Below are 26,432 nucleotides of genomic sequence, written 5' to 3'. Positions count from 1 at the left end.
CCCACATAATCTCTACAAATTCAAACATTGTACATTAAAAATGCTTTTCTTTACTAACTGGTTCAACAATGTTTGAAGATATGCCTTCAGAAAATAAAAAGTAGTTAATTATGTACTTTTCAGTGCTCCTAACTGAAAGCTTCAGTTCTAAACTTCTCTTCTGCCTTTGTCTTTGTGTGTAGGTATAGTTTTAGGACATTATGCCACAAAGTTTTGTTAATACCCTTTTCTGGAAATGTTTAAAATTGGAAACAAAACAAAACAGAACAAAAAGCACCACACCTGTGTTAGTAGCATTTGAATATTTCCAGATACAAATACTATTAATAATTTAACATATGTGTATATTTTCTTTGCAAGTTGTTCAATTAAAAACTGTAGCTTTACTTCATCTCACTTGAACCCTCCAACTGGTTTAACTTCTTTAAGTATTAAGGTATTTTTTCCATATAGAACCATACATTGTTTCTGTATGCAACACATCATTAAAGGAGCATATTTCGTGGGAAAACTATGCAAGATCTTAGGCAAAGCTCTAATCCTTGATGAATTTTTCTAAATTAAATTAAATTTAATTTACATTAATTAAAGAATGGCCTGAAGGAACTTGCTTAAAATTTTTGCAAAAAATCTCCTGATAGCCAGAGGTGAAATAAAAAGTTTGCCAGAAATATCTAAACATTCCTGAAAATAGAAGAAAAAATAATGTTTATGAGCAGTGGTCCTAAGTCATGTTTCTGTAGTATACAGTGCATACCAATATTAAAACTTGTTTTAGGGTTTCTCCATAAAATCTGTTCATAAAAACCAGGTTTGACCATTCTGTTGAAATACATGGTGTCAGTACACTAATAAATGGAATGTGGGAGTCTTAATCTCAGCTTTAACTTTGAATAATGTAGAGCTGGAAGTAGTATTAGGAGGCAGAATATTCTTTGCTGCAAATATCTGTATTGGCATGTATGCAAAAGAATGAACACGTGGAGTTCATTTACTTATCATTTGCAGATGTTCCAGCGCTTGTGTATTCATGTGATACAGAGACTGAGGCCAGTGCATGCACATCTTTATCTCCAGCCAGGAATGGAAGACTGGTAAAATAATAACACCTGAAAACTTATATATATTACATGAATTACAGCAACCATTTTTGTTTAATGAATTACTCAAAATGGCCTTGTTAGCTTAAAATTGTGCTGTTTTAATTATTCTTTATTATGCTACCCAAAATGCTCCGACTCATTTAAAATACTATTGTGGTTGGAGAAGCCAGTGCATGTAGGTACAGTGTTCGAAGTATTTGTTCCCTTAGACTAGATTTTCTGCCTGGTTTTCCTTTCAGTATCACTGAAAAGCTGCAAGTGTAAGTTCCTCTACTTACACATGAGAATCTAACTGTATGTTGGATCCAGAGGCATATAGGTGGCAGTTACAATTTGTAAACCAGTACAAGAGGGTGGAGGTTAGAGTGCAGTCCTGTGTCATATAACTAAATCACAGTTCTCATCACAAAGTAGACAAAAAGAACCACAAAACTACTGGATTCTATTTCGTTCTGCTAATTACCAAGGAAACTGTCACTTTTAAAATATTTATTCTTTTGATACATAATGGGAAGAAGGGAGTGTTTTTTCTTTGATGTCTTGGGTTAAGCTTGTGATCCTTATGATACCTTTTTCTGAAGCAAAAATGGAGCTATACTGCCATAACAAAATTCAGGACATGAAAATACAATTTTCATATCAAAATACAGAATTTAGTTTTCTCTGGAAGACAAAATTCTACATCTAGGCTATATTTGGCATAAGAGAAAATGTCAGAGATCTCAATATTATAGTAGGGAAGAGTGGAAAACAAAGTTTTTCTGAAAAAAAAGGACAGGTTCAGATAATTTTATACTCCATGTATTGTGTGAAATGTCTAAATCTGATTATGTTTTCAGTTCGGATGACATGGATGGTCCCGTGGAAGACATCGGCAGTCGCTCTTGTGTAACGCGTTTTGTGAAGACTCTCTTGTCAATTATGGAGCATGGTGTTAAGCCTCACAGTAAACATCTTACAGAATACTTTGCCTTTCTTTATGAATTTGCCAAAATGGGAGAAGAGGAAGTGAGTATAGCCTTAGATATACATATGCAATTTGTAAAACTACGTGTCTGTATTTTCAAGTAATTCAATATATATGTATTTCAGAGCCAGTTCTTGCTCTCACTGCAAGCCATATCAACAATGGTCCATTTCTACATGGGAACTAAAGGACCTGAAAATGTAAGTTTGAGTATCTTTTATAATGAGTACTAGTCTTTCCTATCTTATATATGAGATCATTGATGCTATGTCTCGTGAGCCATCTTTCAGCTGTTAAATTAAAATTTCTTTAATCATACAGTTTTCTCAATGTTCAGTTGAACATTATATATAAAAAAGATGCTGATTTGACTATTCTATAAACTACAGTTCTCTGTTTAGTACAAAAATAGAAATTAGGCAGAAGCAATTAAAGTTGCCCCCGTCATGCTGTTAACAACTGATTGCATGCTCCTTTTGTACAAATTGTGTTTAAACTTGTTTCTTTTTTCTTATATAGACTGCTATATCTGTAGTGACTTCAAACTAGCTTTTGCATTTGTAAATGCAATTCAGCTTGTGCAAAATGAATGTTTCAACATGAGAATCAAGCACATAGATATTTACCTGATTTGAATCACACAGGTGTATTAAGGTGTTTTGAATGAAAGAGATGACAGAATATATGCAAACACGTGTGCAGGGTATTTGAAATTAAAGCAACAAATGTCCATGCAGTTTGTCCTTTTTTTTTTTTTTTCCTTCAGCCACAGGTTGAAGTACTTTCTGAGGAAGAAGGAGAGGAAGAGGAGGAAGAGGAGGATATACTTTCTTTAGCAGAAGAAAAATACAGACCTGCTGCACTTGAAAAGATGATTGCCCTGATTGCTCTTCTAGTGGAACAATCTCGCTCAGAAAGGCAAGAGCTTCTGAAAACACAAAAGCAAATTTTAATATAAGTTAGTTCAAAACGGAGATAGATGGTTTTGTTTTGTTTTGATTTTTAATTGGTTTAATCTTTTAACAACATAAATGAGTTTGTACATGGGTCCGTTAAGCTGTTAACCATTTTAAGATAAATATTTTGTCATTGTTGACAAAACAAAAGATTGAGGCTAAAACACTGAATACATTCAGTTGCCCTGATTTGTATTTCCTTTTTTTTTTTTCTTTTTTTAATTTGGTCTGTCGAATTAGAAAATATTATTTTTATTTAGTTTTATGCCAATACTTGTATTTTTTCTTGTATATCCTGATACTGAAGAGTATAAACTAGTGCTCACAGTCCTGAATTTCTCCTTAACCTGACTTAATAATCTCTGAAGTAAAATAATGTAGGTTTTCTTGTTTTTTAGGCATTTGACTTTATCGCAGAATGACATGGCAGCATTAACAGGAGGAAAGGTAATTCATATAAGTATGAATGTATAAACCTCAAAAAAAATGCACATTTGTGTATGTAGGTAATTGTGGACAATATACTAATATCTTATTATTTGTTTTAGGGTTTTCCTTTTTTGTTTCAACATATCCGTGATGGTATCAACATCAGGCAAACTTGCAATCTCATTTTCAGTTTGTGTCGGTACAATAATCGACTCGCAGAACATGTAAGTATCAGCAGCTACAGCTATTTGTTGAAGATCTTATCTAATAAGTGTAATGGGATTATTTATTATTTTAACTGAAAAAGCACAAGTCTAAGTGAGTTTTGTTTGTTTTGTTTTTAAGATTGTGTCCATGCTTTTCACATCTATAGCAAAGTTGACTCCTGAGGTATGTAAACATACTACCTGTATATTAAATAATTTGTATTAATATTTTTCTGTTTTAAATTACTTAAATAATCCTTTGCTAATCAAAAATCTTGCATGGAAGATGATCCATGAAAGTTTTTGTGACATAAAATAAACTCTAACTGTGCTGTATATTAAGTTTTCTAAAGCAGAAATCTGGTATGCAGTTTCAGATGAAAGTTTTATTCAAAGCCAAACAACATACTTCTAGATTCTCCACCTATGTTAATTAATTAAAAAAAAAAATTGGTAACAGTAAAATGTGTATGTTAGAATAAGTGGAGATAAGGAATTACCATCTGTTTGTTCAAGTTTTGGCTCACTATTCTGCAATTCTGTGCATGTAAACACATTTCTCAGTCAGAATAAATTCCTGCCCTGGTAATAACAAAATACTGAGAGTTCCAAATGGATTCCACATGGAAAAAATATATACATAGTGGAGAAGTGTATGCTCACACAAGGACATTCTTGTATATTGCTGTCAGAAAAGAAAAAACAATCAGGAAAAATTGAGGGCATGTCAAGCAGAGGTGACATGATTGTGGATGGATAAGAAGCACATGCAAAATCATTCTCATGACAGCTTTGCTTTGTGTGATAGAATGGGCACTATCAGATGACAGTCTACTTCCCTCCTATCATGCTAACATTTGCTACATTTTTATGCTTTCTTTGCTTTGCACTTATACACATGCACAAGAGGCACTTTTGGTGAGGTGCAAAATATAAAATAGTAACCACTTTACTAAAGCATTGTTAAAAGCTGGGTGACTTTTAGCAAACTTAAAAAAATAATATTATATCATATAAGAGCAACCATGTTAGAGAAGACATGTTGCTGTTTTCAGAGGGAAACTGTATGCCAGTAATTATGATCAGTGTCAACCCTCAAAAATTATGTGATGTTTTGGATAAAGTTTTCAGGATCCATGTTACATGTTCTGCAAATGCTTAAAAGTTATAGATTTCTAAGATAGTGATATATATACACACACACATGTATATATAAAAACAGAGTCAACTATTGAATTCTTAAATGTTGTATAGCTTGATTCTTTTCCCTTTGTTCGGAGTAATGTCTGGCTTAAAATACGTATTGTTGTTTCCTTGTAATTATATATTTCTACTAGATTGATCCTATCTAGTTTGATAATGTTGCCTTGCAGTAGCTATAACCAGTGGGTTAGTTCCATGTATGGTTGTAGTAGAAATAAGATATAGATACAGACAGATGGATTATTTACAGATTAAATAATAAGGGATTAAAAGCAATTAAAATGTTCACATCTGAAGTTAGTATATTTTTTTTAATGTAAATATTTGGGGATGCTTTTTTGAGTCTATAAAAGTATTAATAGATTAAATGAAATAGATAAAAATGTTTATTTTTATTTTTATGCATTACAGGCAGCCAATCCTTTTTTCAAATTGCTGACTATGCTAATGGAATTTGCTGGTGGACCCCCAGGAATGCCACCCTTTGCTTCTTACATTCTGCAGAGGATATGGGAGGTACAACACGTTAAAAAGAAAAACAATTAGAAGCTAAATTGTATTTCTCTTGTTCACTTTTTTTGTGTATATAAAAGGATTTTCCATTTCATTGTCATCTTTGCTGCATCAATTCATGATCTTTTTCTATGACCATTTCTTTTCTAAAGGAACAGCAATGGTTAATATATGTTAAAAGCTCTACTCTGACTTTTAATTCTATTTTAACAGCATTTTGGTTAACTGATATTTCAGTTTAACTTTTAGTTTAATGAGAAATTAATTCAAAATAAGGGTCTAGAATGCTTCTTCTGGGCAAATTCTGCTATTTTTTCTGAATTATCCTTTTGTGAGGACTGTAAACTGTTTCAAGGCCCTTCCTTGGTTATTTTATTTTCCATTATGTACTAGTTAAGTGAATATTAGATTGATACTTTTTGTTCTCTGTAAAATGATCGTTAACATTTTAACCCATAAAATAAGTGCTAATTTGATTCTGATGACTAATTGCTCTGGTTCTTCTGGTTCTTCTTCTTCTGGTTCTCGTAGGAGCGTTCTTACTTGCACATCTAAAGAGAAAAAGAGACTTTTTAACCAAGTGGCAGAGGGATACATTCCTTGATCTGAGAAGTAGATCAGGAGTTACAGCTTTAGCTTCAGCTAACTGCTGTTTGAGTTCGTGGTTCAGTTTATTTTATTTATTCCTGTCAAAGAACAGTGTGTTCACCCTAAAGACTGATAAGGGCAAACTGTTGAACATCCCTTCTCGTTTAATACCCTTTAAAAAAAAAAAAAGGACGGACGGGTCGGCACAGGAGGAAGTTTGTAAAACTTGTGCAGAATTCAGACCTATGATAAAACAGAAAACTAATGAAGTGCTGTGGGGTAGAATATGGATGGCTAAGAGTATTTTTCTCCTGGGTAAGAGCAGTGATAGGATACAAACAGTCAGGTAATCTGGAAAAGCATATACCAGCTGGGTTTCTGATCTGCATATGAGTTAGCTGTAACTGCTGTACCTCATGTAAAAGGAGTTCAAACAGAGGATCTCAAGGTCAAGAATTATATCCAACTGTTTTCTGCATACAAGGAAGTCATAGGTTATGATTTTCTCTTAGCAATAAGGAAACCTTTGCAAAAGAGTGTTTGGAATTAACCTACCTATGACAACAGACAAGTTTATGGCATAAAGTACATGTGCTTCGTGTTTAAATCAGTAGCTACAAAGTTTGTAAATCATTATGCAATTCTCTTTTGTAGTTCCCTCCTCTTTCTCACTATACAAACTGAACTTAAAGAGGAGGCGATCAGTGATGGGTTTCTGTTGGAAAGCCAAGTGTTAGCAGTAGATGTCATCAGTTCAGTTTCTGGTGTTGCCAGCATGATTATCCTCGCCTTGTTGACCCATTTGAAGGTTTAGAGAGAGAAATTGTGTAGGCAGGGACGAGAGGCACAGTAGTTAGTGAAGACAGATGGATTTAGGGCACAGAACCAACTTTTGCAGCCCTTCCAGTGTCTAGAAGTTGTTAAAAAATAACTGAGTGATGAAGATGGTGACCAATGTTTTTCTTGGAGATATCCTCCAGCTAAGATGGAGGAAGTTTGACAGATCAAATTGTTATTTCTAAAAATGGGGGGGCAATTGCTCTTGATGTGTTTATTTTTTAATGGAGATTAATATTTTATAAGCAGGGTTTTGGTCATGTCAGCTGCTCATATTCTTCAGGTGGGTTATGGTAGTAGGAAGAAGCTTCAGCAATGCAGTTACTGCCTACAGTTACCTATGCAGAGGGAGTTCCTTTTTAATTGTCAGGATACCTGCACCTTAAGGTTCACAGAAAGCAGATTAAAAAAACTACCAAATGAGAGAATTATAGGTCTAGTAATATGTCAATAAATTTACAACCCCTCAGAACCAGAAAGTCGCAATAACTTATGTTGAGTCTTGTATCTGTAAGGCTTTCGTAATTGTACGACAGCACTCCACAGGCTTTTCATTATCTTTGAAAAGCACTAGATGAATGTATTCCTTGAAACTGATTAGCCAAAAAAAAACATGACAGCATGAAGCTATATCAACATATTTGCATACCATTTGTTTTCTTCTAACTTGTGTTAAAAACCCTAATTCAGCAATAAGGTTTTGTGTTAGCTTTGTTTGTAAAGACAAGGTAATTCAGTTTTAAAAGTGCTTAACATTTTAATGCTTGAATATCTTAAAATATACAGAAAAGGACATGTAGAGTAACTTCCTAGACTTGTATTTTCAACAGCTCTGAACAAGATTCAGAAAAAAAAAAAGCAAACTGAAATTTAAGAAGTGGGCTTTTTGTCTGCCATAACACTAGGGTCTTGCTTGTGCTTTGATAGCCCTATGTGATTTTCAAAATATATTTTGAAGGACTTGATAGTTATTTTTAGTTTAATGCAATCAGTAAATACTATCAAAGTTAATGTATTCTTTTTGATTTTTCTATTCTTTCAGGTCATTGAATACAACCCATCTCAGTGTCTGGATTGGCTGGCTGTGCAAACACCTCGAAATAAACTCGCTCACAGCTGGGTGCTGCAAAACATGGAAAACTGGGTTGAACGTTTTCTTCTGGCACATAACTATCCTAGAGTGAGAACTTGTAAGTTAATTTAAATTTAAAAAAATGATTTTGCTGTTGCAGCAAGTTAGTGTATGTGGTATTCCTGTGACAATTGAAATACGTCTTGTGCTTGTATTTTCCTCCTTTTCCAGTTGTTCTAGTATTGCTGTATTTTAAAATATCAGTGTTTTACTACATAATATTTTAGATGGAAGACATATTTTAATTTCATTACTGGAATGATATATTGGTAGGTTCTTTATCATATGTGATTAATCTACGTGATTCAGGAAAACCCAAAGAAGAAAAACAATTAATCCAAGCTGTTCTCCATAGTTTTCATCCCATAGTTGCTTTGTAGGTAGGAATAGTACTTGCTCTTCTTTCACTCATCACAGAGTAATCTTTAGTGAAGTCCTTTGAACCTGTGGATGAAGGAGAAGGAAGTTTGTGCTTCTGCCGAGCTCCAGCATATCCTTCCTCTGTAGTTTGTTCTGCCAGGAATCACGTTGCCAGGCTATTGCCAAGCTCTGCCGTTCAGGCTTTTCTGTGTCTAAGTTGTGTTGTAAAGGAGATTTGATTGCTATAGGCCACTCTGAGCTTTAATACAATATCTGTGGTTGAAAGATGTGGAAACTGGAGGGACAGCTTTGTAACAAACTCCAGTTGTAAACAGGGCTGAAGAGGTAGTGAGGTCTTGATCAAGCAGTAGACAATTCAGTCATAGAAAACACCTGTTTATGTATTTCTGTTCTGGGATGCATGGTGTTACAGTAGTTAGAACCAAGCAGTAGACAGAAATACAGAGTGAATAGGCCTGAAAGCTAATCTCAACACCTCTTTTAACTTGCTTTGTGCTAGTCTTATCCACACAATTATTTTCATCTCCAGTGTGAGTATAGTAATACCAGATTCTGTAAAATGCTTTGAAATCTGTATATGGAACGAATGTGTAACAATTTTTTTTTATTATTTGAAGCTGCAGCCTATCTCTTGGTGTCGCTTATTCCGAGCAATTCCTTCCGTCAGATGTTCCGATCAACCCGTTCTTTGCACATCCCTACACGCGATCTGCCTCTCAGTCCCGATACCACTGTAGTTCTGCATCAAGTCTACAATGTGCTTCTTGGCCTTCTTTCAAGAGCTAAACTATATGTCGATGCTGCTGTTCATGGCACTACAAAACTTGTGCCCTACTTCAGTTTCATGACATACTGTTTGATCTCAAAAACTGAGAAACTCATGTTTTCTACCTACTTCATGGACTTATGGAACCTTTTCCAGCCTAAACTTTCTGAGCCAGCTATAGCCACCAACCACAACAAACAGGCTTTGCTGTCCTTTTGGTACAATGTCTGTGTCGACTGTCCAGAGAATGTACGCCTTATTGTACAGAATCCTGTGGTGACGAAGAACATTGCCTTCAATTACATCCTTGCAGACCACGACGATCAAGATGTGGTGCTCTTTAACCGTGGGATGCTGCCTGCCTACTACGGCATCTTGCGCCTCTGCTGCGAGCAGTCTCCTGCATTCACGAGGCAGTTGGCTTCTCACCAGAATATCCAGTGGGCCTTTAAGAATCTTACACCACATGCCAGCCAGTACCCAGGAGTAAGTAGATTGATACCCAGAAGTATGATTTTATTGTCAGTATTTCCTCTTTTACTGGATTTGTCTTTTAATGAAAGAGATGAAAAGACCTATTGAATATATCCAGTGGAAAAACCATTACATTTTATTTCCTGGTATAAGTAATTAATAATGTGTTTAGATCTGATTACTGTACTTTCAGGTGGGGATGTTTTCCCTTGCGGTATATAGCAGTTGGAGAGCAGATGTTTTTTTCTGGAAGCAGATGCTGATGATTCCACTATTCTTCAATATTCTCTACACCAGTCTAGTTCTAAGCAGCAGGGAAAGAGCCTTTAATGGTCTTGCATTGTAACACATTGAGTTGGAGGAATTCCCAGTAAATGGCTTCTTTGCTTTCAGTTTCTGGAATAGGACCAAGATTTGATGGCCTCGTGGTCACTTGGGAACACCTGTGTACCTTTTGTAAAGCATTGGTACGCTGGGAGTTCCATTGTCTCTGCAATAATGTGTCACGGTAAAAATAGATACTAGTTAAAATTGCCCATGTGTAATGGTGAAAAATCAGGTTCACAAAGTTTTTAAGAGAAAAATCACAGAGATTTTTTGCCGTCTGTAGAGAAGGAGAATATACAGAATATTCTACTTTGAACTCCAGTCTAGTTCAGCTCACAGATTAAATTTATACTGTGGAAGTTCTGGGAATAGTCCTGCTGCTGTCATTGTTTGCATCTGTCCGTGGAAGTCTCAGTCTGTGTCACAAGGGACTGCAGTTACTTTACTATGTGTTTTCCATGCATGTAGGACTTCAATGAGTTTTAGCCCAAGCAGCTTCCTGAATTCTGTTATTTAGAATATGAATAGTATCACCAGAGTACGTGCTTAAGCATGGTTAAAAAAAAAAAAAAAAAAAAGACCTTCAACTCCCCAAGGAAAGACAGGAAGTTTGGGCACATGGATCAGGATTTCCCAGATTCTTCTGTCCACGTATATGTAGCAATGAACTGCACTGTTAGAAAGCACCAAAACATACATTTAAGGTTCAAAAAGATTATCTCAAATATCTGTCATAATCCACACAGTAAATATTAAAGGCTAAAAGCAAACTGCGCTGAAGATAGATAAGGAATATCTGCACTTTGTCAGAATTTTATTTTTTAGGAACTGTTTTAATTATTTAAGTTAAAAATGTCTGCTGATTTTATAACTTTACTACAAGGGTTAAAATGTTAGCCCATCTGAAGTTGCTCACGTATATTATGTTTTACATATTACTTAGTAGAAGTAATACAGAGGAGTAAATAAGAAGATAAAAACCGTACATACTGAGAGATTAACCTAACGTTTTTATGTGTTTCAGGCAGTAGAAGAGCTGTTTAACCTCATGCAACTGTTCGTAGCTCAGAGACCAGACATGAGAGAAGAAGAGATAGAAGACATAAAGCAATTTAAGAAAACAACCATAAGCTGTTACCTGCGCTGCTTGGATGGACGGTCTTGTTGGACAACTTTAATAAGGTACGTTAGTAGTGAAGCTGCAGTGTAATAATCGAATCCGGTTTGAATAAGAACTGCATTTCATAGAATGTGAAGTATGATGAAAATTAGCATTGTTCCAGAGTCAATTGTTTTCAAATGTAATTTATTCTAGAAGGTTTCAGCATCTAAAAATTCAGAAGCTATGCAAAAAGAAGGTGTGAAACAAGATAAATATTGCCATGTTTCAAAATAAACACCATGACAAAACTGCATTAGTAGAGCCCTTGGAAAAAAAAAAATCATGTAGATGTACTAATTCAGCATTTAAGCTGAATTCCATTCTCAGCCTACCATGATTTATCTGGATTGGCAAAGCAGTAATTTCAGCTGTTGTTGTTGACATTTGTTATTCTTGGGCAGAAAAGTTAGTTAGAAATTGTGCCTGTGGGACATTTTTATTGTATCATATCTTCAAATAGTTTTTCATTTCTAGTGTATCTTAATAGTATATCTGAAACTGTTGCTTGTTTTTTTTGTCAGTATAACTACAAATTGCTTGTGCACTTAGGTCAGGTACTGGGGTTTTAAAATGAACTGATGATGGACTGAAAGAGACTTCTGAGCAGGAGAACAGCCTGTGTCACTTGAAGGGTTTACATACAGTCATCTCTCATAGAATGCAGTCAGGTTTTTCCATGTGCACTGGAAGTATTGCAGTGCTGAGATAAGTGGTTCATTTGCAATGCATAATCCTTTCTGTTCTGCTATAAGCATAAAATGTTCTGATAGAAATGGTTTTACACATTTCAAAGTCCAAATACATGCTTAACTGGACCTATCTATTGAGATGCGTTATTTGAAAAGCATAAAGTTCTGTCTTTAGAAGTACGTTTTAAAGTACTTTAACCCAGTTTTTAAACATTTTTGCAGATATCATTTGGGAAATATCTCCATAAAAGCTATTTATAAGTTACTTTGGACAGCGGGTTGTTTAAAAAGGAAGTCGACATCAGAGACATCTTTAAATGAAAAAGTTTTTTAAAAAAAAAAAAAAACAACAAGAGAATAAGCATGTTCTTTTTGGCCTTCTGTGATAATTTTTGAAAGAATAGCATGAGCATAAAAAATTTAAACATCGGTATGAATTACGAAAATACATACATTTTTCAGTGTTCTCAATGTTTGGATTTTTTTCCTAGTGCCTTCAGAATATTACTAGAATCAGATGAAGACAGACTTCTTGTTGTGTTTAACCGAGGATTGATTCTGATGACTGAGGTAAGTGTTCTGTTATTTAATTTTAATGAACACCTCACTTTCTTATTGATTCATTGCTCCTTCCTGACAACATTTGCTTTAAATTGTTGTAATATTGTATAATTTAAAATAAATATATGAAATATGTGGATGAAGTACTGGCATACATGTAAAACATTAAAATTTTAAGGGTCATAGGAAGAAAAAAAAAAAAAAAAGGATTTACCAGACACGCCTGAACACTAACGTAGGAGTTTAAATGAGTAATTTTGAGGCAATGAAAATCTTCATACTGGATTAAGATGAAAGCTTAATCAGTAACAGAGATTTGGTAGGATAACTATAAAAGGATGTAGCTTAAATTGGAAAGATGAGCAAGAAATAAATTGGTGATATGTCATTTTGTATATCAAGGACAGGTACACTTGCTCTGAAGTTCATAATGAAGAGCAAATTAGGTGTACTGAAAGCTTGTAAATTATGAAAACATGGGAAAAAGATGATGGGAGATACTGTGGTTTACTCTACTATGGATCCCAAACCAAGAAAATGTGTGAGGTCTTTTATGATTTGGGAGTAATAAGAGATTGCAACACCTTCAAGTTCTTTTGGGAAGAAATGCTTGGTAACATTTGTTCATCTCCTCTCGGGCGTGTTCGTGACAGTTTTGTGATGCAGCAAGTGGGGAATGTGACTGGAGAGTTCTGAAGGATTCCAAGTCATGTAGGCACTGACTGAGAAGGCGCAGCTGGGAAGCAGTCTGGGTGAGCAGGAGCAGGAAATGACTCTCTAACTCTTAAGAATGGAAGGAGAGGAATCAGATGACCTTGATGCATTCAGAGAATTAGTTGGTAAGGTGTGATGGCAGCAAGTCTGAGAAGAAAAATGTGCAGATACTCAAAGGGCAAAACTATCCACATGTGAAGAAAGGGTAGGAAGTCTAGTAGGAAATTAATTTAGATAAATCAGAAACTCTTTGTTAGCATGAAGAGAAAGAAGAAAACATGCAAAGAGTGGAAAGAAAAGCAGATTTATAACACTGAATATAAAAGAACAAAAGAAGAATGTGAAGGATAAAATTAGAAAGATCTAAGCAGAAAGCTGCAACTAGCAATAGATGTTATGAGTTAGTAAGAAATTCTTAGTAAGAAATTGACAGCACAAAATGGGAAGGAAGGAAGGAAGGAAGGGACGTTAGGTGGTTTTGAGAGCAGGAGTAAAATTTAAGATGATCTAGATGTGTTGGAGAAACTGAGTAAAAATAAGAAATTCATTCTTGGCACATGCAGATTGGTGTCACCATGGAGGGGATAATGAACTGGTACAAATCCATGGTACAAAATAACGGGGTAGGAGGTAGTTGTAGCTGTACAGTAAATGAGATACTGGAACGGATTGCCTTAGAAGGTGTCAGCACAACTGGAAGTCTTCAGGAGTAGTTTGAGCAAACATCTGTCATGGATATAGAGATATTTAGTCTGCCTTAAGGCATGTGGGTGGATTAGATGATGCTTTGAGGTTGATTCCAACCCTATTCTAATATGGTTTATATTTAAAATATATATATATTTAACTTCTTGGTGTCACTACTCTGTATTGTCTGGGACATAATGTGATAGAAAAGGCTGGAATTACAAAAACAGAAAAGATACAAATGAAGATACTGCAGTACTGTGAAATTTTAGTTTTCATGAGCTTGTTATAAATGTAAGCCTCTTAACTAGCTACAGTTAGTTACTCCAGAATATGTTCCTCTTTGTCTTGTAAATGCGTACATTCCATAAACTCAAGCTAAAAATTTAGGAACTTTTCAAGGCTTTATCCCATCCAGAAAAGTTTTCCGCATAGTGGGGTTTTATCTTCACTGTAATAGAAAAAAACACCATGTTGAGATTTTGCTTTATAGGGAATGAGATTAATGTTCATATATCTTTGAAATAGCCCAACAGATTAAATAACTTTTCTTAGGCCTTGTGCTAGAATTTTTGTTGTGTTGGGAAATCAGTTGCTTTTCTTTTCTGATATTTCTATAAATTTCTATAAATCACAGATGCCCACAAGGTATTTTTGTTAGAAAGGGAGAAGTCATTCATCTGATGTATGTACAATCATATTACATATGTTCCTAAGCAGGACATTTTAAAAAAGAACTATTGTCTATGTCAATCGTACTCCCCCCCCCAATTCATATACCAATGTCTTTCTTTATGCATCTCTAATATCACCTGGTAGGCTGGCCAAAAGATTGGGTTTAGAGACATAAATATACCATCTCAAGCTATGCTTTGCTTACTGTGTTTTAGATAGATCTTATGTGTGAAAACTTCGTCATTATTCTGAACCAAACACGATTGGTAGTCTACATGACTCTCGCTAATATAAAGCTTTTACCTTTGAAATCAAATTCAGGATGTTTTTAAATGTGTATCTCTAAGAGATGTATTGGATGTGCTCACAAAAATGCTCATTTTTTGAGCAGAGATGGGTAGTTACTTGTTATCGGCATTATTGTTATAGTAAATTTTACAAATTCAGTTTCCTTCTGGTACGCACGTGTGAAAAAATTTATATGACTCTAGTTTTTGGATTAAGTGAGAAGAACACAAGGCAGCCTTATATGACCAAAAGCAGGTTTCAGTTTAACTTCCGTAGAAGATTACTTACTGTTCATTGTTACTGGAACTATATGTTCAGGTCAACAGTTATATTTAGTTGTTGTAAAAGATACCTGGTGATTCATTCTCTCTCTTTCCTTCTTTCTTCCTCTCTCCCCCACCTTTTTTCTTTTGAATCTTTTTCATAGTAAATATGCTAATTACATATACAAATTTATTCTCTTTTTAAAATGTTATTAGCTTTTAGTAACTTTGTGATTACATCTGGCACGATATTCTTTTATACTTTTTTCTTTGTGCATAAAATAACGTAAAAGTAGTGTCTGTAGGATAGAAATGATATTGTGTTATGTGGCAACATAAAGTGTGGGTTTTTTCTTTGTAGTCCTTTAACACATTGCACATGATGTACCACGAGGCTACAGCTTGCCACGTGACTGGAGACCTGGTAGAACTTCTGTCTATATTCCTTTCAGTTCTTAAATCAACACGTCCATATCTTCAAAGAAAAGGTTTGATTATAACTCTTCAAAGGATTATTATGTCTGTTGTCTGTTAATTAATTTTCATGACCTAAAACTTAGTATTCTGTCTTACTTATTATCTATGTTTACAAACTTTCAATGCAGTAGCAGATTATTTTTAAATTACTTATTAAGTTCCTTTTTGACATAATCTGACTAGATTAAGTACGTTTAATAGCAGTAGATCAATGAGATTGAATTTGATTTTTAGATTGATAAAAATGTTAGAGGAAAAATCATTCTTCAGCAGTAAAATTCTGTGCTTCATTTAAAGAACTTTTGTGAAATTCACTAAGCAGATTTCTGTTTTTTGCCTTTGCAGATGTGAAGCAAGCTCTCATTCAGTGGCAGGAGCGAATTGAATTTGCCCATAAGCTTTTAACTCTGCTAAATTCCTATAGTCCTCCAGAACTTAGAAATGCTTGTATTGGTAAGTTGTAATTTTTTAACTGCAGTCAGGAAGGACCTGTTCTATGCGAGTATCCGATTTGCAATTCAAATTTCATTTTTACAAGTGCAAATGCTTATTAGGTGCTCTGTAGATTGGGATTTTTGAAACTAATATTGTCAAATGTATCAATATAGCCATTGTTCCTATTATAAATAATTGTGTTTTCATCATGTTAAAGTTAATATTCATACTTTGCTAGGCATGCAGGCTGTGTGCACGAAAAGTCAGCCTTCATTTTGAGAGGCCATTGTGCAATGTGGCTTATTAAAAAATCAGAGGCATGGTTAAGGAATAACTCATAAATTCAGGTGTCGGGTCAGTTTACAATCAAATCCCAAATCTTCCATTAAGGTTCAAGTACTAACTAATGCTCCACTCAAATATATGCTGAGCAAATTCATCTGAATTAACAGCTTTTAGCATAAATTTTTATGATCTATTTACTAGAAAGTATAATAGTGAAAGTAAAGCTTAAAGAGCTTGTGGAATTGAATACATTTGTTTTTTTAAATTGTAGGCATAGACCTTATATATAATGTGTCTGTTTTGCACTAGAAAGGCCTATTCCAAAATCTTTTTCTAGCATAGTTTTTTTTTTTTTGATATTAATTTAATGGATATAATCTGAATTCTTATGCATGCTAATGAAGGCCTAAAACTTTGTCCACATGAAACCTTTTCTGTGTGATTTGCATGCATTTTCCTCTTATTTTAAGTGCCTTTCTCATTGTCCTCCTGACTGCTGCTGGTTACATTTTCCAGGCATCAAACCTGATATGTTAAAGAAGAAGGAAAGAGGGTAATTTTATTGAGCTTCTACTTCCTACGAGCTGGCACACCTCTCATTGGTTGTAGATCTACCACTGAGCAGGTTTGCTGCCAGTGGCAGAGGTGAAGGGAACCTTGACCGATTCAGGTGTATTCACGTTGCGTGTTACTCACAGTAAGCCTACCTCCACAGTGCACCCTAGCAAAAGAGAGATGAGAGTTTGAAAATGCATGAGCCATAAGTTAAACTGTCTTCTGTTAAGAAATAACAATTTGTAATAGCAAAAAAACCTTTTTGTTTGTAGATGTCCTCAAGGAGCTTGTACTTTTAAGTCCTCATGATTTCCTACATACTCTGGTTCCATTTCTACAGCACAATCATTGTACATACCACCACAGTAATATCCCAAGTAGGTATTTCAGTGATTGTATTTTGAAGTTCTGTTACACTATTATTACTCTGTCATGTTCCTTGCTGATGTCAAATATTGACCTTTTTTAATATATCCCTATTTTATCCTAACTTGTACTACAGTGTCTCTAGGACCTTATTTTCCATGTCGTGAAAATTTGAAATTAATAGGGGGAAAAAGCAATATTCGTCCTCCACGTCCTGAACTTAATATGTGCCTCTTGCCTACAATGGTGGAAGCCAGCAAGGTATGTAAACGTATTGTCTTATCAATAGCTATTTCTCTGTTGTTTTCCCTTTTTATAGAACTATTATAATAATCCAGTAGCATAATACATTTACATTTTGTTTGTAAACAAAGCATAATTCTTCTTCAAGATGTGTTGTCCTCATATACTCCATTCTAGATGTGCACTCCAGAAGCACCATTTCCCTGCCCTTGGTGATTACACAGCTTCATATTCTAGACATGATAAATGTTTAAACCTTGTACTCAGGGAAAAAAAAAAAAACAAAAACAAAAACAAAATTCAGCCAACCAACAACAAAAACACATTTTGATAATCTTCCAATCTGTTTGTAGCATTTATAAAAGAATATTCAGGAACTGCCCTGGGATAATCCAAATAGGTTTCAAACAATGTTAAGATTTATTAACAGACAGTTAAGTCGATCCTCTAGGTTTCATTAGAGTCCACTCCACCAGGACTGAGGCACAATCTGCTATTTGTTTCGGTAAAATGCCAATACCTGAAATACGTAGGGCTATTTTATAGGGCTTTGAGTCTTTTACTTTCTGTTTTCCCTTCTGTGGGCTTCCTGATGGGATGCCAGCTTTGGTGGGGCTACTTTGTAGTCACTTGCCATGTCCCATTATTACAGTTACCACAGCGGTGGGATTCAGCTCACATAACTTTGCCTATCTAGAAGGTCTTTGTACAGCCCTTCCTGTGGTTAATGGAGAGGAATCGGTACCCTCAGAAGGAGGCTGATCCTTCCTGCCTTAGACATCCGAGTCTGGTCAGTGACTCTTCCTTTGAAGGAGTCCCTCTCCATTGACAGCAGGGATTGCTCACTCGAGTAGATGATAGATAGCTAAAGTCAGGTAAGATGAATCCCACCTTAACACGAATGTGTGTGGACAATCATTCGACGAAGGAAAACTGGTTACTTGCTGTACAGTAGCCGTGGTTCTTCAAGATGCTTTGTCCACACAGATTCTGCGGTGGTCCTCTTGTGCTAATGCAGAGCCCTGTCATGGGGGATTCTTATCGGTGAAGGAATTGAGTGGTGGTTGAAGCCGCCATACCCCTTATGCCCTCAGGTACAGTGGTCGCAAGGACACACTGGGTGCAGGCACAGCCCCAGTGGACACTGCTATTCAGAAAGAATCCAATCTCCTGCACATGAGGCCTATGTGCACGTAGATGGGAATCTGTGTGGGCAACACATTTCGAAGAAGCACGGTTACTGTAGGGTAAGTAACCCTTCTTTTTTAAAGCTTTCAAAATGATGCTTTGTGTATTTGTGCACCATCAAATTTACTGTATGACCAAAGTTTAAATAAAAATGCCTAGAACCAGAAATTATCTGTATTTTTCCATCATGTATCCAGTGGTAACGGATGTGACACAAAATAATGTAAATATTTGAACTGAAAAGTCATTATTATATGACACAGTACTTTACAGTCTGTAATGAATTCATATACATTGGGAACCAGAAGATTTCAAAGCCTTCAAAACCCCATCCACAGTTATGTTTACCTGTGTTTTTGCATGCTGATTTTTCATTCATTTGTTTTATGTAAGATCGCATTTTGTTTGCTTGAATTTTTGAGATTTCCTTTTGGCTATCTGGTCTACAGAAGCTGATGCTGTTTTGAATGCATACATCCAAAATATATTAAAATACTGGCATACGAGACTCTTGGCATATGTTTATCATTTGCTTTGGGACATTCTTGAAAATACTGCTTTGAAAGCCTGTGAAGCTTTGTCTTGAGAAAATTCTGACTTGCATGGACAGTAACTTACATTATGATTTAAAAAGTAGTAGTGTATCTGTTTACATATCTGCATATGATTTAAAAGTACTGCATTCTTTTCTCATCCTCTTCAAGATAAGCTATTCACATAGCTTTGCATCTTCTCAGAGCCTGTTTATTCAGAATCCTACAATAGAGGTTTTACTGGTGGGGGGGAATTGCACTTGCCATCCCTGCTCTGATCTCACTGTTGTGCTTAACAAGGACACAGTGGTAAAACACAGCTGGACTGGGTTAGACCTGGAAATCCCCATGATGTTTTCCTGTAGTATTTGATGAAATGTTTTAGGGGAAGAAGTGCAGGGATGCTTAGGAAATCTGGTAGCAGTCCAGTTGCTTATGTAGTTTAAATGAAGTTCTCTTAAATCTCCAGGGCAAAGATGATGTTTATGATCGTATGCTGCTAGACTACTTCTTTTCTTATCATCAGTTCATTCATCTACTATGCCGAGTTGCAATCAACTGTGAAAAGTTTACTGAAACATTAGTTAAAATGAGTAAGTATGAAAGTTAAACAGCTTAAAGTTCGCGTTGTTTTTTTTCCTGTGGTAGTTGTGAGCACTTCTCCACCAAGTTTTATATTGAAGATCTGTAAGAAAAAGCAGTGCTTGTGAAAATTGCTGCATTAATTGTTCTGGAAATTAATTTTCCTTAATCCACAGAACTGTGCAGTGTGTATAATGATGCACTGCCATCTTACCTACACGACTGTCAGGCTTCAGGCCTGTCCAGAAGGGACCTGTGGCAGCCAGTGAGAATTCAGTCTCCTTGCACATTTACAGTTTCATACAGGACTCACTGAAATTGGTTCTTTCGCCAACTAAATTAACTAAAAAGTTAGTTCTTTTTAAATGGCTTTGTCAGCTCCTTAATCTACATCATCTCTCCAGTTAATGCCATTTCTGGCAAGTATTACTTATCTGCCCAGGAGCGTACGGACCGTCTAGACAGCCACTGACGGTGTTGACTCTGTTGTAAAACTTGGATGTGTCTCACTCCATCTCTTGGGAACCCATCACAAGTTAACCGAATGAGTAACCATCCAGTCATGTAGTTTGTACCTGAAAACATAGATACTGTATCAGCTCTGCCATTAAGTACCACCAGTATTTGGGTTTCCTCCTGTCACAATGTAAGCATTGTTTTTCTGTATGAGCAAGGCATTTCTGGGTTTATCCAACTGCTCCGGTCGTTCTGCCTGGTTCTCTGCAGGACAGCATCCTGCCTTGACTTGCCCCATTAATTGCACGTCACTCTGAAGGCATATCATGGTGGTTGTTTTTTCCACCAAGGACTCAGGATAAACTGTTTTCCAGTGTGGTAGGTGCAGATGCACAAACATTGCAGTCACACAAATACAGTTGTTACAGAGACAAGCATTCTGGGAGCTGTCTCTTCAATTCAGTTCTTAAAATTAGGCATCTAGCCAGATTCTGATTACAAACCCAGAACTAAAGCCAGCTCTTACTTTTTTTACATTTCATAGCAATACTAAAGGGATACATATATTTATTAGAGGTACTGTAAAAACTTCACAGACCATCAGTCTGATTATAAAAAATGTTTAGAATGTGGTCTTATCAAATGATATGGCACTTTGGTACTGCTTGAGGACTGGTACTATATGAGGAAGTGAGAATCTGTCTCCAAGGAGGATGATTTTTCAACCATTCTCACAAAAGTAACTACTATTTTCTCATAACATTTCAGGTGTCCTAGTTGCGTATGAAGGTTTACCACTTCATCTTGCATTATTCCCCAAACTTTGGACTGAGCTTTGTCAGACTCAGGTAAGTCAGTGGGTTTGAGAACAGAATGGAAATACGGGCAAAAACCAGTAACTGTGAAACAGGTACTAACCTATGAATTTTAACCAGTGGGTATTGCTTAATCATTCAAAACATTAAATGTTAGTTATATTTTGAAAATACCTCTGCTTATGTTATCTTCGTGAAAGGAAAATGTGAAATAATTGACAATACTTGATTTGTGCAATTTACTAATAGCTGATTGATCTGAAATACTTTTATCATTAAGAACCATATAGTTTGAATTAAAAATATCAGTGGGCCTGGATAGATTCCTGTGCCTGAGACAGCTGTTGCTGACGGTGTTAGCGCTGTGATGTAGTTCCGGCGATGACTTTGCAGTGTTCTTTCTTTCTTTACCAGTCTGCAATGTCAAAGAACTGTGTAAAGCTCCTCTGTGAAGATCCGGTTTTTGCAGAATATATAAAATGTATTCTAATGGATGAAAGGACCTTTCTTAACAACAACATTGTATACACCTTTCTGACCCATTTTCTTCTAAAGGTAGGTGAACCTTTAGTGATAGTTTCTGTTCCAAGAAATGCAGTCAGGTCTGTTATTTCAGTTTAGGATACTGTTTTCACAATTCCATTTTCTGTGGTTTAAAAAGAATCTATTCTTTGTGCAGGTCCAGGGGCAGGTGTTTTCTGAAGCAAACTGTGCCAACTTAATCAATACTCTAATTACGAATCTAATAAACCAATATCAAAGCCTAGAATCTGACTTCAGCAACCAGAGAGTTGAAATCTCCAAAGCAAGCTCTACTTTAAATGGGGTGAGTCTTTTCTAAGCCGTTCAGTATCATTTAGGAGGCAGCTTATTTTCTGTGGAAGCTCTTCAGTGCCATGCAGCAGCTTCTAAAGAGGTGGGCATTGTTAGTTCAACTTTGTGCTTAAGTGGGATTTCTGAGGAGAGCATGGGAGGCTACCTGAACTGTCTGGCTGGGAGCGTTCATCTCCATTAATGAGATAGTCATAAAGTTATGCAGCAGCAGTCTGAGCTCTCCAGAAGTTTCCATTCCACTTGCACGCCTTCTCTCAGGGCACACAGGATACATACTTGGGTCTCCAAGCAGACAGTGGGAACCACATGACTGGGGGCTGGCTTATTGGAGGAGGGGAAGCACCACGAAGTGCAGTGACCATTGGCATGCTCTAACCCAGCAAAAGATGTCATTTTACAGTGGGCAGCACGGTTTTGTTACCCGCTTAGAACAGATACACACTAAGGTCAGCATGTGAGTAGTGACTGGGAAATTTCGGTAGTGTCAGTGTATTTAGAATTTGATCTTTTGGATGTTCAGAACACATGGAAGCCTCTAGTTACTGCACAGATGTCTCTGTGCGTAGCTTTTATCAGAAACAAATTGGAAATAAGGCTAGTTACGGTTGTTGACTCTTTTTTAGGACCTCCGAGCACTTGCCTTGCTGCTTTCAGTGCACACTCCCAAACAGCTCAATTCAGCCCTGATTCCAACTCTACAAGAGCTTTTAAACAAATGTAGAGCGTGTCAACAACAAAGGAACTCATTACAAGAGCAAGAAGCCAAAGAAAGAAAAACTAAAGGTTTGCCTTCTATCACGATTTCACTGTAATGCTAAAATTTTACAAACTTTTACAAATTAATGTAACACATTGTTTTCTTACCACAGAGTGTAAGCCATTTCTTAGTTCCAATCCCTAAAACTACACAAGAAATGCTGTTTTATTATGGAGCTAAAATTTTAAACAATTACGCGAATTGTCTCTAAGAAAATAAGTATTTCTTAAATTCATGTTTAACATGGAAGCAGATAAAAAATGTGAAAGAAATGGCCTGTTACGTGGATGTATGGCATGAAAATAATGCAGTTTTTATTAGAGTTTGTTTTTTTTTTCCTACAGACGATGAAGGAGCTACTCCTGTAAAAAGAAGACGGGTCAGCAGTGATGAGGAGCACACTGTAGATAGCTGTATCAGTGATATAAAAACTGAACCCCAGGAGGCACTGACCCCAACAAGCACTTCAGATAACGAGACACGGGACTCTTCGATCATTGATCCAGGCACTGAACAAGATCCTCCTTCCCCTGAAAACAGTTCTGTCAAAGAGTACAGAATGGAAGTTCCATCTTCGTTTTCAGAAGACATAATGCTAGCAACGAGGTCACAACACACAGAAGAGCAGTCAGGAAATGGTAAATTTGAAGAATGCAAAGAATTTAAAGACCTGCAGACTTCCAAGGATTCCATTGTAGCTGAGGAGGACTCGGAGTTTCCTTCCACATCGATTTCAGCGGTTTTATCTGACCTTGCAGATTTGAGAAGCTGTGATGGTCAAGCCTTACCATCCCAGGACCCTGAAACTAGTTTATCAATCAGTTGTGGCCATTCCAGAGGACTTTTTAGTCATATGCAGCAGCATGACATTTTAGACATCCTGTGTAGGACCATTGAGTCTACGATTCATGTGGTCACAAGGATATCTGGAAAAGGAAACCAAGCTGCTTCTTGACATTAGATGGAGCATGTCTGCTTTTAAGTCTTTTTTTCCCCCCCAAAAAAAATGCTGTTTGTATAAGTTTTGCTTATTTCTGTTTTGTGCTTCAGTTTGTCCAGTGTTCTCTGCTTGAATGGCAAGATAGATTTATATGCTTAATTCTTGGTCAGGCAGAACTCCAGATTTTTATTTTATTTTATTTTTTTGCATCTACCGTACACTTTCTTAAAGGGCAATCAGATAATGGATATGTTTTATGTAATTAAGAGTTCACTGTAGTGGCTTTCATTTAATATGGCTGTCTGGGAGAACAGGGCCTCCTTGCCCTGTATGATGTAATTTAAACTTATGGCATTTTTACTGTGTATAATATGGTGTCCTCTGTGCCAGTTTTGTACCTTATAATAGAGGCAGATTGCCTCAGATCGCTGTGGTTCTTATTATCAAAATTAAGTTTACTTGTATACTAAACAACCACAAGAAATTTGATTCTGTAAAGAATCCTCTTTAGCTGTGGCCTGGCAGTATATATATGGTGCTTTATTTAACAGAATACCTGTGGAGGAAATAAAGCACACTTGATGTAAAATTAATTGTTTTATTTTTATTGACATGATCAATTGCTATTCTGTGCACTTCATTAAACTGATTGTGATGACTTTTCATTTGTTTATATATGTTGCTTCAGTCTTTGGATTTCTCATCAAAGACAACGTGAAAACTGAAACAGGTGCAGAAAGAAACGATGCTCAGTTGTATATAATTTATGTAAATCTTGGTCCTTTTTTGGTTTACTGTGCATGCATGTTCAGTCACACAGTTGAGAGGGATTGGTTGTTTTTTTACTATTTCTCCAGCACTTAATAACAAAGTGGTGGAAGAAACCAGTAGAACTTTTAATTTCTTCCCTTAATTTTAACCCTTGTTAGACCATTCTCCCCTTTTTTCCTATGCTGTCATCTTCCTTCGACTCTCCTCTACCTGTGCTGCCTCTGGGGCCCACTCCCTCTGGCCATGCTCCCACACTTTCTTGACACCTTCTCTGCCTCCTTAAATGCTGGGCTGACTTTATCATCTCTTCTTGTCACCTTTCCTCGTGTTATTTCTGAGCAATATCCATTTTGTAGTTACCTCTCAGATTGTCGATGATTTCGATTTTAACCTGATTAAACAATTTTCAGCTTCATTTTCCAGTATCTAAGCTCATTTGGGGTTTTAGTCTCTTTATGACATGTCTTTTTATTTTGAATTTCTTCATTCTGTCTACTATATAATGTAGTTTAGCATCATTTACTTGCCCATGATTCTATTGTGTGGTGCTTTTATGACTTCTCTTACTCGCTTTGAATTTATTCTTTCTTTTTTTAACCTTCTGTATTTTTTTTAACCTTCCATAGTCATTTCTGTCTTCAGTTTATGCTTTATATTCCCCTTTATTAGCACTTTTATTCCCGCATTTACAACCATTATATTAATGTTGGTGAGGTCTTAAGTTGGTCTCATCATTATTCAAACATTAATTACGTTTTTACTCTCTTTAGGAATAACCTTATTACCTTCTCTGATCAACTTCTCCATAGATTGCAACGTCAGAGAAATCCTCAACAGTTTCTAGTCAGAACTTCTACACAATGACATCAGAATTCATCTATCAAGTCTACCATGCCTCGGAATTTGTGGTTAAGAAGTTTGGGATCACACCTCAATTTAAGAGCTTCAAGAAATCAAATCATCCCTTTGGTGAGTAGTCTCTGTAATTAATTACTCTTATTAAAAATGCGCATCTGAGTTTTGTTAATGTTAGACTTCAGCTCTGGCTATGGCATTTTGTCGGGCTTTGGCTTCTCATACAGGATGAGATCATACCGTAATTGTCACTGAAGAGTGGGATTCTGTCTTGCGAGGGTTGTTTTTCCTGATACTTTGAACGCCCTTTTTGAACCAAATATAGACATTTCAGCAATCATTTCACATATGTGATACAAGTAATAGCATAGTTCTGCCCCTTCTGTGTGCAGCTCTGCAGTCATCAGCTGGTCAATGACTAGGTCCTTTTAAGTTATTTTCAAGATGTTTTCCCCTACATATTTGTGTATGGGATTTGCAAATATTGTCAGTGGTAACTTTTGCATTTTATTATAATTTATTCTCCCAAAGACATAACTAGCCCTTTAGAATCCCACTGGAAGTCCATTTAGTTGATAATCATTTTTCATTAACAAAGCCTCTTGGAACTTTCAATTTCAGACTATGTTTCAGTGATGCTGTATTTTGGTTTTGGTAGCTCCTCAAGTAAATACCTTTAAACAATAAAACACACATCCTACATAAGTTATGTTATGCCACCAGTTCCCTTGTAACCCCTTCAAAAACCTAGATCATATTTGTTTGATGCTTTATTAAAAAATGTTGATTAGCTTTCATTAGATGATGATTCTATGATTCTAAACTGACTGAATACTAGCTTTTCTATTATTTTGCTCAAAAATTGTGTCAAGATTACCCTTATGTTTACCTTTCCTTTTGTCCTTTTAAACCGAGTCTTCCTTCAATTCTACTGGTAATTTTTTCCAGTTTTCTTTCAGTTTCCTAAAAAAGAACCCTTAGTTTTGTACATAGTATTCCCCTTCTTTTACTTTAAATCATTTTTCTAGTTTGTATTTCTTTGCCTTCAGTTTCCTAAAACAAAACTAAGTGGTACCTGCACTTGTCTTCTCTTCCATATCTGTTTTTCCCCTTTGAAGTTTGCACCCATTTCATTCATCTTCCTCTATGACCCTTATTTTACATGTTCTTTAAGTCATTATTTCTTGCATAGTATTCCCCTCCTTTTACTTTAAATCATTTTTCTAGTCTGTATTTCTTTGCCTTCAAGAACACCATTGTTTTCACTTGTCTTTAAAAAACCTCCAAGTGTCTTCCTCCCTCTCTTAAAAGCTTTTATTCTCTTCCATGGCTCATCCCAACTCTGACTTAATTTGTTACATATTTCCTCCTAGAGGTCCCACCTCTCATTTAACCCCTGCAAAATTGAGCTTTTAAAAT

At 35.9% G+C, this 26,432-nt stretch overlaps 1 protein-coding gene across 5 annotated transcripts in view; it reads left to right on the top strand.

The window, feature by feature from the left end:
- Window positions 1-24,052, top strand: part of USP34 (ubiquitin specific peptidase 34) — a 129,956-nt gene extending 105,904 nt beyond the window's left edge. For 3 of the 5 annotated variants that reach the window (XM_083829696.1, XM_083829695.1, XM_083829699.1), the window contains exons 59-81: window positions 1,009-1,094; window positions 1,943-2,111; window positions 2,196-2,270; window positions 2,837-2,988; window positions 3,425-3,473; window positions 3,575-3,679; window positions 3,801-3,845; window positions 5,276-5,380; window positions 7,845-7,992; window positions 8,933-9,567; window positions 10,907-11,064; window positions 12,225-12,303; window positions 15,283-15,409; window positions 15,744-15,851; window positions 16,946-17,050; window positions 17,176-17,300; window positions 18,377-18,529; window positions 19,473-19,596; window positions 20,810-20,889; window positions 21,271-21,411; window positions 21,536-21,682; window positions 22,314-22,473; window positions 22,792-24,052. In XM_083829696.1, the coding sequence (XP_083685822.1) occupies window positions 1,009-1,094; window positions 1,943-2,111; window positions 2,196-2,270; window positions 2,837-2,988; window positions 3,425-3,473; window positions 3,575-3,679; window positions 3,801-3,845; window positions 5,276-5,380; window positions 7,845-7,992; window positions 8,933-9,567; window positions 10,907-11,064; window positions 12,225-12,303; window positions 15,283-15,409; window positions 15,744-15,851; window positions 16,946-17,050; window positions 17,176-17,300; window positions 18,377-18,529; window positions 19,473-19,596; window positions 20,810-20,889; window positions 21,271-21,411; window positions 21,536-21,682; window positions 22,314-22,473; window positions 22,792-23,402 (3,687 nt within the window). In that variant the 3' untranslated portion in view covers window positions 23,403-24,052. The remainder of the gene's footprint in view (window positions 1-1,008; window positions 1,095-1,942; window positions 2,112-2,195; window positions 2,271-2,836; window positions 2,989-3,424; window positions 3,474-3,574; window positions 3,680-3,800; window positions 3,846-5,275; window positions 5,381-7,844; window positions 7,993-8,932; window positions 9,568-10,906; window positions 11,065-12,224; window positions 12,304-15,282; window positions 15,410-15,743; window positions 15,852-16,945; window positions 17,051-17,175; window positions 17,301-18,376; window positions 18,530-19,472; window positions 19,597-20,809; window positions 20,890-21,270; window positions 21,412-21,535; window positions 21,683-22,313; window positions 22,474-22,791) is intronic. The other 2 variants (XM_083829697.1, XM_083829698.1) reach the window with 2 other exon arrangements.
- The last annotated feature ends 2,380 nt before the right edge of the window (window positions 24,053-26,432 follow it).

Source organism: Anser anser, assembly GCF_964211835.1.
Source record: "Anser anser genome assembly, chromosome: 3".
NCBI classification, from domain to species: domain Eukaryota; kingdom Metazoa; phylum Chordata; class Aves; order Anseriformes; family Anatidae; genus Anser; species Anser anser.
The sequence above is the reverse complement of the archived record's forward strand: the minus strand, read 5'-3'. Positions and strand labels throughout refer to the sequence as shown.